Raw genomic sequence first — 14,987 nt, forward strand, 5'->3', positions numbered from 1 at the left:
GAAATAAACAAGTTGGTCTGCTTCATAGCAGGAAATCTAAATTGCATACAAAAATTTGTACTGATGCAAAATATTTCTATTAAAAGTATTAATTTTTATAATAATTATTTTAAAAGTGATACCTAAAGTAATTTTTAATGGATTGTGAATGTAAAATTAGAATAAAATATATTTTTTATTTTTCAATATTTTACTAAAATTTATTTTTTTCCTTTATCTTTTAGAAATTAATTTTGGTCATTTAACTCTCAAATTTTAGTTTATGTTGTGCTTCTAAAATAATGATATTTTTTTTCATTTTAAAGTAGTGATTTTATATTTTTTTACTAACTTATGATATCAAACTTGTCCGATTAAATTTGCCTACGAAAAAATTATAAAAGTTAACTAATATTAAAAAAAAGTCATATACATGATAAAAATCACATGAAAGTGAGTTTTATAATAGAAAAAAATAAAATACAAATGATTACATATAAAAAAAAATTAGTGTAAGCAAAAAGATAATACAAAACTGATTAAGATGATTTGGATACCTACATATAAGGATATCAAGACCAATTTGAAGAGTAGACCACATGATATTTTAGTCCTATAAAAAAAGAGAGGAAGACCAAAAAGGACATTAAAAAAGATATGACTCTCTTGTTGTTCTTATGTTCTATTATAAATTAAAATTAATTATTTTAATGGGATAAAATTCTGTTGTTGTTGTTGTTCTATTATAACTTAAAATTAATTATTTTGATAGGATAAGGCTTTCTTGTTGTTCTAGTATAACTTAAAATTAATTTTATTTTATTTGTCTTTTTATATTTAAGATCAGAAATAATAAATTGTACTAATTAATAAAAAATTATGTTTTGAAAAATATTACTAATTAATGGGATAAATTTTACTACTCCCTTTGGGTTGTAAAAAAAATAAATAAAAGAAAATAATAATTTTATAAAATTAATCTAATAATTATTAATTTTTTAGCCTATATTAATAATATTATAAGACATATAAATAAATAAAAAACTAATATTATATTAATAAACAAAAATGACAATTATTTGATAATAAATTTGTTCTTAAGAGGATTATTATGGGAAGGGGGAATAATATATTTAGTAATCCTCATCGCTGCGTCTCGAGTCCGCAACGAGCAGCAGCTCCTGGACGATGAACATAGCCACCAACACAACCTTCATAAACTTCCCCTTCCAACTCTCACCACTCGCATCTCGCGCGTGCCACCAACGCGCCACTCTCTCCCTCTCTTTCCCTCCTCTTCCTCTCTCCAAACCCGCCATGTCCTCCGCCGCTCCGGTCACCGAACTCAGCGACGAGTCCGACTTCGAATCTCTCCTCTCTCCCGACGGCCACATCTCCATCTGCGGCTTCGGCTCTCTCCTCTCCGGTAACTAACTCAACTACTACCTTCGCTTTCCCTACTTGCTTTTTTATCTACAAATGTTATTTGTTAGAGGGTAAATCTACGACCTTTCTTCTCCTTTTACCATCAAATCAACTTTATTACTTGTAAATCTTTCCCTACAATTCCTCATAATCAACGTAGTCGTAACCGATACTTTCTTTCCGCACCGCAGAGAGAAGCGCCCGAAGCACTTTCCCCGACTTGGCCAACTTCCGGACCGCACGGTTGAACCGGTTCCGCCGCGTCTTCGCGCACGTCGCTCCGGTTTTCTTCGAGCGCGGCATTGCCAAGCCAGAAACCATGGTTCGTCCTAACAACTCTTTAACTGTTAATAACGGTTACTTCTTCGTAGTGTGGAAGCGATAACTGTATCAATTTTTATTTATTTTATTGTGAAATTGAAAACAAGAAAAGGAAAATTTGGAAGGAATGTTAATAATGTGATGTTTATGCTGTGTGTTGATGGAAATTTTATTAGGAGATTTCCAGCTTGAGTGTGGAGCCATGTGAAGGAGAAACTCTTGTGGTGACAGTCTTTGAGATTAGAAAATCGGAGGTATAGTCCTGAGTAGTTCGATTTCTGGATTCGGTGGAGTCTGACTTTCCATGCATACACGTAATCAGAGAATTGTAACCATTGGATGAAGATCAAACGACTCTGATATCGAGTGTGTGTTTTAGCTTTTATCTACAAAGATAAAAACGAGTTGTATGATCTTTTATTTAATGATTTGATTTGTTGACTGCATGCATGATTGCGAGGAAAAACAGGGAAAAACAGGGAATTCGCCAATTTCAAGTTCAGTGTGTGTTGGTTTTTGTTAACTTGAGTTCTGGAGCTAATGTTTTCTGAGGATGAATTTGCAGATTCCAGATTTTATCAAGAGGGAGGTTGAGTTTCGGTTTCTTGCTGTAAGCTTGTAGATGTAGATTTTGAGCCTTGCTCCTTTTATATTTTGATTGGCTTCAGATATTTTTTTATGTGGTGGTTTGAGATGTTCGGTTGCTCATGTATTAGGTTCTTCCTGAAACACTTGATGGCAAGGCTTTTGATTTTCCAGCGGTATGTGATTGTTGTTGTGACAAAGCTTAAATTGGTTGATTAATCAGCAAATTGGTCATTTAATGTGGCAATTTCTCAGGTCCTTTGTGCTCGTTATAGTGATGAGGAATTTTTCGACAATAGATGTAAAGGTAAGTCTCGTTAGCGTTGTGCTTGTTAAGGGAAAGTAGTTTGCATCATTTTTGAAAATGGTAAGGCTGGTTTTGTCCAATTCCAATCTTTTTGTGTTTGTGGATTTTTATGTTTGCATTCATTTCTTCTGTTCCTCAATGTGACCACAGAATCTGGTTAGGGAAATTTCTGACTTCTTTAAATTGAATAGAGCTTATGAAAAAGAAGAAAAAAAAAGGAGAGGGGACTCTGCAATAAGTAATCACAAGTTATAAAGTTCTAATTAGAGACATCAATTTATCTTCTTGTATCAGTTTTATGTCTCTGCTTGGTGGGAATGGGATGCTTACAGTAATCAAAATATTACTAGGTATTCTTCAATATTTCATAACTTTCTCATTAGGCAGAAGGGTACAATAATTCACTAAATAATAGAAATTTTCTCCAATCATAGTAGTGTAGGTGATTTCTGTATTTTACATAAAAAAATTAATCTGATTGTTTATGCATGCCCTTTGTCCTAGATTGTTTGTCTTATTTCATGTCTTTTGTCATCATTTATGCATTCTTACATTACATTTCCATCAGGAAACAAGGAAATCTATTTTCAGCAATATGGGCGATGGAATATAGATAAAATTTGGAGAGATGATGTGTTACCTTGTCGGGTTTATCTTCGACACTGGTAAGCACTTTTTGGGTGAAAAACCATTTTTTCATTTATTGATTTGATGTTCAATAGGGGAAATAGTATAAGGATTGTGTTAAATAAGCCAATATTTAAATTGAGGAAGTGTATTGTAACACTTTCCCTCGAAACACTATTTTTTGTTCCTTAACTAAAGCCCTAATAAGAACACTTTGCATTTTCTGAAGTATAAAATCACCACATTTCATCTAGATTTCTAGTTGTCTATTGTTTTCCTGGTTGAATGATCGCTGCTGTCAGATGCAGAATACAGAATCATATATGCAACTGACAGCAATTTTCTTTCTAGTGGTAGTGGCATTTCCAATTGTGTGAATTGGATTTCTTCTTCACATAGCTCACAAATTCATGGGAAACATTGTTCCTCTTCCTAGCTTCTATCTACTTTTCCTCTTTAAAATGTTTCCACATATCCCTTCTCAATTTGCTTTCAATGTGGGAAACAACAGAGGTTCTCAGTTTTGTGGAAACCAAATAGTACCAGCTTCAGCTACTGTCGAACTCCCAGTATATTAACAGAATTAGTGAAATTTTTATGTAGTGTACTAGCAGCAAAGAATCTTGGTGAAACAGCCTACAACAACTTTGTGGATCACACTTATCTTGCTGACCGTAAAACAACCATTCGCGATTACTTGGCAACAACGGGCTCTGGCATCATGGAAGAGCAGCCTCCTGAATCCCTCAAGCACCGCTATGGCGGTTGATTTCCAACAGACGATTTTTACTGCTATGAATATGTCTATGACTATGTAAAGTGATGGCAGATGGGCTAAACGGCTTGATTCTTCAATATATAAACAGTACATTATTTAATAACACATTCATATTTATTGTTCTGATGTGTAAGTTGTTAATATCAAGCCTAAAAACAGCATCAACACAACTGACCTGAGCATGGGTGTAAACGAATTATATATTGCATGGGTACCGTTACATGCCTTGCTTAAGCACATTAGTCTTTCGCTCCCCAGGTTCAAACGTGTTTTGTGTCAGAAACCATGTGCTTCAGTTTCTTTTTTTATTTCGATATGATTAGTAAGTACTAAGTACCAATATTCATAGTAACTAGTAAGTACCAATTTACTCCAGCATGGTACACTGGGTGGCTTAAGAACTCTGAACTCATGGCACGGATGACATGGCACATCATTAGTCAAGTGTCAAATAGCAATCATTAGTTTACTGTGGGGCCGAAGGTGCAATATTCTGGAGCAATATAGGACTAAAAGCAGTGAACAGGGGCTAAAAATGGGAGGGAAAAGTAAGGAATAAAATGTTATTTAAGTCATTTATGAATTGCTTATATATTAATATTATTGGTTTCTTTATTTTTCTTAATATAGATATATTGACAAATTGGTTTCCCATCATGATCATATTAATCCTTGATCTCTTGAAAATTAATTGAAAAGGCAAAATGGTTATCAAAATATTATAAAAATGTTATATTCAAGTAAAGATGATGCTCCTCAAAAAGAAAAAGAAAAAGAAAAGATAATGATCCCTTCACTGCCCAATGAAAAAAATAGTGCATCAAGTATTTTTCATGATAAGAGATTATCAAGCTTTTAAGCCTTCAATACGATGTGACTACATAATGGGTGTAATAGTAATTATCAGCTCATCGTATTCAGAACTCTGGTACTTATGAGCTCTGTGGTCTTGAGGTCTGATAGAAGAATTCACAAGGAATATAAACGAGTTTTACCAATAATAATATATGAATCTCTCACATTTATGAATGCACTAACTGCTACAGGGCAAATGTAACTGGTTGCTGATTTTGTTAACTTATGAATTAAGTTTGTGTTTTGGACATGTTTAGTTTAATGTTGAAGAGTTTAGAATTAATTATGGATCTAGAATTAATTCTGAGTTAGAAACAATTTTAAATAACTTTTACATTGGATCCAAAAGAAATTATTAAAAATCATCCAAACATATACTTTAAAATCAATTTTACAAAATCAATTTTATTCAAAATTATCAGCACCCATTCAAACATGTACTAAAGGTGTCTTAATTTTAATTTTTACAAAATTAATTTCATTCAAAATAAATTCAAAATAAATTATCAACACTCATCCAAACATACACTAAAAGGTGTCTTAATTTCAACTTTTACAAAATCAATTTTATTCAAAATAAATCATCATCACTCATCCAAACATGCACTAGAGGTGTCTTAATTTCAACATCGCACTGCAAGTTCTTCAAGGGGTGGGAAAAAAATACATTGCTGAACCCGATCCCCATCCCCAAGTGATTTAGCAGTGTAGATTGCTTATGAACCATTCATGAACAACAGTACAGCACAATTAAACTAATATAGTAATATTTGACTCCTCTAAATGAGAAAATGTGTTGGAAAAAACAATTGCATTTCCCGTTGATTTGAAATAAAGTACCTTGTAGTACACCTTGTAATCTTAACCTTTTTAAAATCAATAGTAAATACATCATTACTTTCTCATTCTATACATTTACCTACCTTAAAAGAATCAAATCCGTACAATCAAAATTTTCTACAGGATGACAGCAGAGGGAAAAAGAAGAGAACTGAAATCTGTATTCACTAACAACTCTGCAATTGCTATTTTGTTTTTAGTTAATCCAAAATATTACAGCTGCTATCTTTCTCTAGTTCTCGGATTAATAGTTCCATCATCTTCTTATACATTGGCATGTAATGATCATTGATCATGGTTCTTGAAAGTCTGAGCTTGCTGTACAGCTCTCTAGGTGTTTCATATAAGCCGACATGTTCTTCTAAAGGGTCATCAGAATTTGAATTTGACTCATCCAAGGAAGGTACAGAGACAATATGCATGATCCTGCCAGGAGGATAAAATCGATGGCTGTCCACGTTGTCTGCTGTTGTGATTGAACTGCTACTGCATTCTGCAGCAGCATCAACGAGTTGATTCTCTTCTTCTGTGATCTCTTTTGCTGCTGCAGCCTCTTCTTCTTGAGCATCAATGTTCATAGTATTATCCTGTTTTTGAAGTTCCTTCTCCAGTTCATACCATAACTGCCCTTCTGTGAAGTCGTCAACAGCAGATGCAGTAATGTCTTGATTAGCAGGAATGAGTTGTTCCTCTTCATCTGTGTCATCGTGACCAGATCCTCCACTAGAGGAAGTATTTTCATCCTTAAGCATAGGTTCTCTTACCACCTCTTCAGTCATACGAGATTCAGTGCTTCTCTCGGATATTAGAGAGGTTTCAGTTAAGTCGTCAGTTTTAGAGTTTACTGATGAACCCACATTTCGGCGCCGTGCACTCATGCAAGACCATGATGACAATGATGAGCGAGTTCTGACAACAGCTTCAGCAACACTTTGTGCACGCTTCATCACAACCTGCAAGTATAAAATGGGATCTCCATAAGATTAAGGATGCATTATATATATGAGAAATCCCTGAACAAAATGAATATCTAGTCATACAAGTGTCAAGATCCACAGATACAACAGAACATCCCTTCATGTTAAGCACATATAATAACTACAACTTAGACAATTTCTGATGAACTCCTAACGAAAACTACATTCCAAAGAGCACTATGTACTTACTGCATGCTGCAAAATAATGCCAATTGGAGATCAAGGAGCTTGAAGTTACCTGAGTGCTACTGGTTACTGGCCACAGAATAGCACCAGCACCAGCTACTCTAGCTTTTGCACTAGATATAGATGGTAAGCGTGATCCAAGTGCAGTTGCAGAGCGGTAGACAACATTCAGGACCTTTGTATGTTCAACCTGATCCCGTAGATCATTCAACCAGGAGGATGCAGTGACCTGATAAAAACCAACTTGAGTAAGAAGATTACATCACAGACTGAGTCTATCACTCTATTGCAAGTCCAATGTGGTCCATTGTCACTCCTATTTAATTAATTTTTACATAGGTTTTCTAAATTGAGGGCGAGCCCTGGTGCAGCGGTAAAGTTGTGCCTTGGTGACTTGTTGGTCATGGGTTCGAATCCGGAAACAGCCTCTTTGCATATGCAAGGGTAAGGTTGCGTACAACATCCCTCCCCCATACCTTCGCATAGCGAAGAGCCTCTGGGCAATGGGGTACGGAGTTTTTTATAGGTTTTCTAAATTATGGGTCTTATTAACAAAGAAAAAAAGCAGTTTAGATTAAAACTAGTCTAACAGGACTGGCTCCACGAATTATGTAATGAAACATTAATGTTTGCCAAAACCATCTAAAGTCCTAGCCAGCGCACCTCAGAACGGAGATCATCAATAGATGAAGTTGAGAATGTTGGCACCAAGTCAGAACCATTGATGATAGTAGTGATAAAGTGTTTTCCTGATTCTGCCAACTCCCATGTCATGCAAGCAGCTGCAAAAGAAACAATTATGATATAAAAAATTAGCAATGTTTGTAATGATAAGACTGGAAAGGACCCTATTTTAATTTTAAAGAAAATCCAATGTCATAAAGCAAATTGTGTGAGAAAAATAATCAAACAATCAAGGACAACAATCATAGTAAACAAGAATTTCAAAACAAATAAATATATCATTAAATGTGTTGCATTCTTCACTCATCTCTCCTTTAGTGTTTATTTGAAAAAGTAACTAGACACTATTTAAATTTTACATTATAGGCAAAAATAGGCAATTAGGCATGCTTGCAATTGAGTGTTAAAACTGTAACAGAAAATCATTACTTTTGCCATCAAACAAATACTAAGAAAGGTACAAACTACATTGATATAGTACATCCTTGACGATAATAATGTGCCAAAGTAATTGGAAATCTCATATTGCCACCAAGAAAGTTCAGTAAATTTGCATGCACATTCACACAATCAATCCAAGATAATGAGATGGAGTTATAAAAATGCAAAAACTAATAAATAACCTAATTGCTTGATTGAATAAAAACTTCATAAGTAGCAAAACTACATGCCTGGGGCAAATGTGGCGCATGTACTTGAAGAGAATTCATTCTGCTCTCTAAGAATATATGTTAACAGTGCAGCAGTACCACCACCAAGTGAGTGCCCAACAATCTATAGAAAGATGAAATAGGATAACTGTTTAGTAAACATACTTATACAAGCATGTAGACAACAGTCACAGGATAGAATAAAAATTGAAATACAATTTTAAAATGCAGAAATAAATTCTAAAAAAGGGAATCTAGAGCAATAAGGCATAATGTAAGAAACAAAGAAATGAAAGAGAATTTATGATACTAGAAATAATAGAACAATACCTTGACTTTGAAGTCTGGACATTCACCAAGAGCCTTGAGTAGGGTAGGAGTGCAGAGCTTTGCAATCCAACGAGCTGCAGCAACCATACCACAGTGTGCATACCCCAAAACCAAGTTGCTTATCCCACCGTCATTTAAAACTGAATGGTGGAATGGGACAACAGCACCAGTTGCGGCTGTCAGCGTGTCTTTTATGCTATGAGTACCCCGGATCAATAGAAGTAAACATTTTGATTGTGTATCACGTATAATTGTAAATGCAGGCTTCAGAAGCTGCAAATATATCATGCCATAGAATCAAATTGAGGAAAAAATAGGAAAACGTGTGGAAATACTTCAGACGATGAAAGATAGAAAAAAGAGAGAGAAAAGTAGCAGATGCATACTTTTCCATGACAAAGTAGAACCTATTTTGCAAATGACTAACCTGATAGAGTAGCAAATACTTTCGGAATTAAAACAAAAGTCAACACAGGTGTATGTGTGCGTGCACAATGCACGTGTAGTAACCAATTGCCAACATCTCATACTAACATAAACAATCATACCTACCTCACTCTTCTATTTTTCCCATTCCTTCATTCAAGAGCATTTTTCATAAAGTCATAGAATCCTCAAATGGTGATAAAATAAAATGAACAACCCAAATTATAATCTTATAGGGAATTTATAGCATCTCAGTTTTGTACAACATAACTCTCCCTTATGGGTTATATTTTGGTCATTAATAACAAGCCTTTGATTGCTTGAACAGAGTAGTCTATATGTAAGCCAACATTCCAGACTTCTCTGGATACTGATGGTTCAAAACAGGGTAGCTGACGAAAAAAATTAGTTGCAGTAAAGCTATTTGCTAGGGTAAGATAGAAGTAAAACTGGCAGAATTTTTCTAAAATTACATGTAGCCTTGCTTTATATACTCATTTTGTCTTTAATCTCCTGTGGATTTAAATTTCTTAAAATACACCTTGTTTTATCTCATTTAAAACTCAGACCCCTTGTGTTATATCAGAGCATACACACTTCCACTACAAAGCATAAGTTCTACATACAAATACAATACCGCAAGGGGGAGAGGATTCCCTAATGTGACACAATAAGTGGTGTAAATATTGTGTTTATCTCTCTCCTTACTAAAACCACAAGGGGTCTCTTAATGTTAACAAATTTAGAATAGGAAAAGAAAATAGGAGTCACTTTCAAAATGCCTAATACACCCAGGTAGTACAAACCATAGCTCCCCCTTATCTCAAAGAGTCCACAAAGCTTTTCCATATATAACCAAATCTGGGGACAAAGATGAAGTGAGAAAAGTAACAGCACTTCATGTCACACACAAGGACCTGAAAAAAAAACTTGTGTTTATGTGGTAATGCTTTTCTTTCAGTATATAAAATATTCATACAGAGAGGATCAAGACAAACACAATGACCTTTGGATTCAATTCATTGGCATTTCCTTCTAAACATTGGTGAGAATGATGCCAAATCTCTAAACCCATCTGGGTGGCTGAGTCAGACTCTCAGTGAGAGCGTATGATTTGTCCTACCTCTCTCCACCACTCACCCCCAAAATATAAAATACACAAATAAAAAAAAAGGTAAAAGAGCATAGAAAGAGAGTGTGGATAAGGACAAAGCAATAAGCATACCCCAGCTTTTGGCTTCTGAATGAGCACATCATCAAGGGAAAACCCAGCAGAATCTAAAAACACGGGAAATGGCTTCTTGGAGAAAAGCATACACAAAGTCAAAAGCCTCAACAACTCATAGAGCTCCACAATTATCTCATCTCCTTTGAGCTGCACACAATCACTCCCAGCATACACACTTGCAACTGCCAAATTACCCTGCAAAGTGCAAAACCAACACACACCCATTACTCCAAATGTAACAATCATTCCAAAGCTTGCATCTTTCCACATACCCAGAAACAGAAAAACACTGAAATTCACTAAAAACTTTCAATTTATTCAAGAATTTGAGAAAATTCACCTGCTTGCGCATGAAGTAGTTGATGCCGAAGGCCAAATCGCCGATGGGCCACTTCCCGAGAGTCTCGGAATACGTGAACCTTATAGTCTCCGACAGCGTCACGATCGACTCCAGCAGCGTTGCCGGAGCCTGCGCCGGCCGCCGTGAAAGCCTTCTCCGGCGAACCGATCTGCTCAATTTCGGCACCTCACCGCCGTGATCCTCGCCATCGTCCTCCTCCTTCCGCGCCATCCGCCTGCTCAGCACGTAGTAGAGCATCACCGCCGCACCGGCCGCAGTCGCCATTGTCCCCGCCGCCATGCGCCGCTGGAGATCGGCGACGCGCCTCAAGAATCGAAAATAAAACGCGACGAATGAAGAAAATGGGAACGAGGTTTTGGAGGGGGAATAATAATGGGGTTTGGAAAAAGATGATAAATTTGGGGCTTTAGAAGTGAAATCCGAAACGTAACAGAGAACAGAGAGGAACAGAGAATGGGGCGTTCTTTCTCTTTGTGGGGAAGGTTACCCACTTGGAAACACATCATCTGAAACAAGAAGCTTGGTGTACTGTTTTGCTGTGATTACTATAGTGCCCTTGGTTATTTGGGATATTTGGGGATAATGAAAGGGTAGATTGGGTAGGGTGAGGCATATTATGATGAGTGGGAGAGCGGACACGTTGTGGATGAAAATGGAATAACAAAAACATAAAGTATTACTATTTTGGTGACATTTTGTTTAATTGGAAAAGACTTTAAAACCGTTAGGTTTTGGACTTTTGTCAAAGTCTATTTTGAAAGAATTAAAGCTAGGAAGAATTCGATCTGAAAGATTTAACATGTGATTTTATGTTTAGAATAATGTTTTAAAACTGCTGTATAAAATAAGAAAATAAAATTATTTTTTATTATGAAAATGAGTATTTTTAAGAAATTCATGAATTTAATTAATTTTAATATATAATCATTGTCATGGGACTCAACCTAATTCCTTATGGTCATATTTTTTTTAGACTAAATTTATTAGAAATCACATTAGGGAAGTGTGAACAATACAGTGTAATTCTCTAGATATAATTTTAAATTTATTATTATAAAAGTTAATAATCTAATTATAAAAATAATCTATAATTAAATAACTATGATTATTTTACGTAATTAATGTATTCTAATTAATATCTTGATTTTATTCATCATAAAATCTAAAAATATTAACATTTTTTTCCAAATCAGATATGTTGACTACAAAATTAATTTTGAAAACATTAACTTACCAAAATGATATGGTTTTTGTTGAAGTTGAAACACATGGGTTATTGTATTGCTCAATATTTTTCCAACACAAACCTCGGGGGTACTTAAAGAGATACAAAATAAAACTATTTTATAATATCTATATTATATAATAACTCAAAAAACCCATAAAAATAACTCAAAAGAATATTTAAAAATTGTCTTTTAAATTAGTTTTACTTATAAAAAAATGTTGTTATTAGATAAACCAATTAGACACTTACTAGAAGGTCTAATTTAATTGGTTAAACAAAATACATCAATTTTTGTAAATCTTCAAATATATATATCTTTAATTTTTGCAAATAAAAAAATGAATTCGACAGTTATAGATTAATTCCAATAATGGGTAAGTGTAAAACATGTTTATTTTTATTTTTATAAAGTAACAGATCATAATTTATTAAATGTTGTTAGTTTCAATAAATGTAAGATGAGTATTATTTATTAAATAAATATAAATATTAAATACACTCTTAATTATTTCTCTTAAAATAAATTTTAATCCATAATAATTTGTTAACTTCACAAAACTTGGATTATAGTACTAATATTTTAGAATGTGTAAGTGTAAGACAAAGACTATGACAATGAGATGCGGTGCAATAAGAATGGTTGGTGGCTGGATCCAACCCAACATTTACCGTGGGATCGATAGTTGATGTATAATCAATTAATGTATAATTTTTCAGTGGGGGTACATTTTGTTCATTAATGGTACTTTCTAGGAAATAAAATATTGGATGCATGCATAGTAGATATATATGTGCAGTTTTGTTTTGCTGCTTAATGTATGGTTTTCTGTCTCTCATAATAATATCATGTGGCTATTCGGATAACATTAAAGAAATTAGAAGGTGGGGGTGTCTCATTATTATGTGGTTGGAAATAGTCCCACGGAAAACCCGAGTGCTGTGTTTGTGTTGATGTGTCTGTCCATAAATAATTTGTCCACAGATATTTACTTGTGTATACGTCCATTAGGTGCTTAAAATGACGTATCTCAATATATTTAATATGAACATACACTAATTTAATTTTTTAGATTTTCAAAAATAAATGTTAGTTGAATTAATTAGAATACTCTTTCACGTTATTATCAAATTATAGATTATTATGTGTGATAATATTATTGAATTTTGTAATAATTAATAAGTTTAATGAATATATATTTATAGTATAAAATAGTTTTATACTATTATTTAATTATAAATTATTATTTAAATTAATTTAAGATAATTATTTTAAAAGTTAATAAATAAATTCATTTATAGTATACAACCTTTTAATTAATTCCCCTGTTAGTGCACATGCATAGTCCTGTTTCTCATAATTAATTTAAACTATATATATAAAATAATTTTTAATGGTTTGACTTACGTGAGATTATATCAAAGCTTAACTCTTCTAAACATGTCCTAATATAATCCAATCAGCAGTAGTGAGAAATCAACTTGTATCTTATCAAAGTTAAACATGTCCAAATATAATATGCAATCAAACGTTGGAACAAATCATATATCACCTGTTCATATATCACATCACAATCTCCTCCGCATGAAGAAGTATGAAGAAAGACTACATATATGATGTTGTTTGCAAATTTGTTAACATCAGAATTCATTTTTAACTGAATAATTAAGGATCATTTTAATTTGACCCCGGGAAAATATATAATTAGAGAAACCAACTTGAGGAAGGCTGAGAGGGGGGCATTACCATACCTCCTTAATTGGATTGGATGGGTGGCTACATCCAATGTAAAATCATTCTTGGAGAAATGGAATATGAAGTCCCCACCATTATAGGTAAATGACTATAGCTTTGTGTTAGTTCAACCGTTATTTTGGCCAAGGTCTAACTTGTGTTTTCATACTCTTCTTTGTACGAGAGCATAGGTCTAAAGACAGTGCCTTACTAACCTGTATAAAAGGAAAGCTACGTACACTGCCACTGCTACTATTGGTGACCGTGCATGTTTGCAACAGGAATAAAATTAATGTTATGATGGGGTTAATGGGTCAATGAGTTGGGTTGGGATGCTCTGGCTCTTCTGAAAGGAACAATTTTTTTTTGGAATTAGTTTAAATAAAGGACTTAATTGCATATTTTATTACTAAATTTTTTATTATTTTATGAATTTTAGTACCTAAGTTTATTTTTTCTGAATTTTATCACTCAAACTTTCAATTTTTATTCATTTTATCAATGTTGGTATGTCACACTAAAAAAAAGTTATCAGTTTTTGCTAAACAACATGATTTTGTTACTAAGGTGATGATAAAATGTGTAAAAATTAAAATTCGTCAAAAACAAATTTAGGTGATAAAATATACAAAAATTGAAAACTTGATGGATAACATTCGTGAAATAATAATAGTTTAGTGATTAAATATGCAATTAAGCTTTGGATAAAAAGATCATTCCAAGGGCTTTTAATTTGTTCTCCAGTATTACATGCTTGGTTTGATAGACAAGGCTGCTTATTTACACTGTTTATAATTTAGGAGAAGATGTTCCTACAGAAGTTTGTGAAATGTTTTGAGGAGGATGAAGCATCTTACCTATCATAGCTATCTCACGCAAGAATAATATTCAAGATAATAGGTAGGATGGTAGCTTCCACTTTTTATCAAAGGGTTAACTGATTACTGTTGTACAATTTTTGTGGACTTTAACCTTGTTTGGGTCCCATTCTAGTGCACTAGTGCTTATCCTACTATTCTCTAAACCTGGATTGTTATTAATTTGATTAAACAGTTCATTTGCTCACTTCGAACCTTTGAAGATATCATGGAAATGATGACACGTGTGGCCTTAAGTAATTAATTTATGACCCAAAATCCTGGAAATTTGATCTTATTATTTTGTTTGAGCTGATTGAGGTAGTTGTCTTGTTCAAACTTCGATGGAGATAAGACTGCTCCTTTGCTTGCTCATATAAAATTTTCTGATCAATAATATGATATCTAGTTAATGCTTTAGTTTTCAATGCCTCATTTGGTCCTTTTACTTAATTTTTAGTTTTTACAAGCAATATTGATTCATCTTCAATTCTTTGCATGTTTGTTCTATTCCAAATATCATGTTTTCATTTTTCAAGGCAATGTGTGGATTCATGTAAGATGTTATTAGGAATTATAGGATTGCTCCAATTTTTAAGACTTTTGCCAGA

The 14,987-nt window shown here is 33.6% G+C and overlaps 2 protein-coding genes across 3 annotated transcripts; one reads left to right on the plus strand and one right to left on the minus strand.

The window, feature by feature from the left end:
* Positions 1-1,103: 1,103 nt before the first annotated feature.
* Positions 1,104-4,148, plus strand: LOC100781602 (uncharacterized). Of its 2 annotated transcripts, NM_001255083.2 has the most exon segments (8): positions 1,138-1,405; positions 1,596-1,726; positions 1,902-1,979; positions 2,291-2,335; positions 2,442-2,486; positions 2,566-2,617; positions 3,186-3,282; positions 3,848-4,137. In NM_001255083.2, coding segments are annotated over 8 exon segments (852 nt in total). In that variant the 5' UTR covers positions 1,138-1,167; the 3' UTR covers positions 4,014-4,137.
* A 1,732-nt stretch (positions 4,149-5,880) lies between these two features.
* On the minus strand, positions 5,881-11,068 carry LOC100782138 (uncharacterized). The gene is made up of 7 exons (XM_003546325.5): positions 10,539-11,068; positions 10,196-10,393; positions 8,545-8,817; positions 8,236-8,338; positions 7,544-7,662; positions 6,933-7,109; positions 5,881-6,670 (listed from the first exon to the last, which is right to left on the minus strand). Exons 1-7 carry the CDS (start codon positions 10,836-10,838, stop codon positions 5,918-5,920), a joined length of 1,923 nt encoding a protein of 640 aa, XP_003546373.1. The 5' UTR covers positions 10,839-11,068; the 3' UTR covers positions 5,881-5,917.
* Positions 11,069-14,987: the final 3,919 nt, after the last annotated feature.

The sequence above is a fragment of the Glycine max genome, chromosome 15 (assembly GCF_000004515.6).
Source record: "Glycine max cultivar Williams 82 chromosome 15, Glycine_max_v4.0, whole genome shotgun sequence".
Taxonomy (NCBI): Eukaryota; Viridiplantae; Streptophyta; class Magnoliopsida; order Fabales; family Fabaceae; genus Glycine; species Glycine max.

Excerpts from the sequence above, each read along its gene's own strand:
- LOC100782138 (XM_003546325.5), bottom strand. The coding sequence starts at position 10,838 with ATGGCGGCGGGGACAATGGCGACTGCGGCCGGTGCGGCGGTGATGCTC. Across the intron at positions 8,818-10,195 it reads TTCAGAAGCCAAAAGCTGGG|CTTCTGAAGCCTGCATTTAC; the intron begins GTATGCTTATTG and ends ATATATTTGCAG. Across the intron at positions 7,663-8,235 it reads ATGCGCCACATTTGCCCCAG|CTGCTTGCATGACATGGGAG; the intron begins GCATGTAGTTTT and ends TTTCTTTTGCAG.
- LOC100781602 (XM_041009435.1), top strand. The coding sequence starts at position 1,168 with ATGAACATAGCCACCAACACAACCTTCATAAACTTCCCCTTCCAACTC. Across the intron at positions 2,618-3,185 it reads TTTCGACAATAGATGTAAAG|GAAACAAGGAAATCTATTTT; the intron begins GTAAGTCTCGTT and ends CATTTCCATCAG. Across the intron at positions 3,283-3,847 it reads CGGGTTTATCTTCGACACTG|TGTACTAGCAGCAAAGAATC; the intron begins GTAAGCACTTTT and ends ATTTTTATGTAG.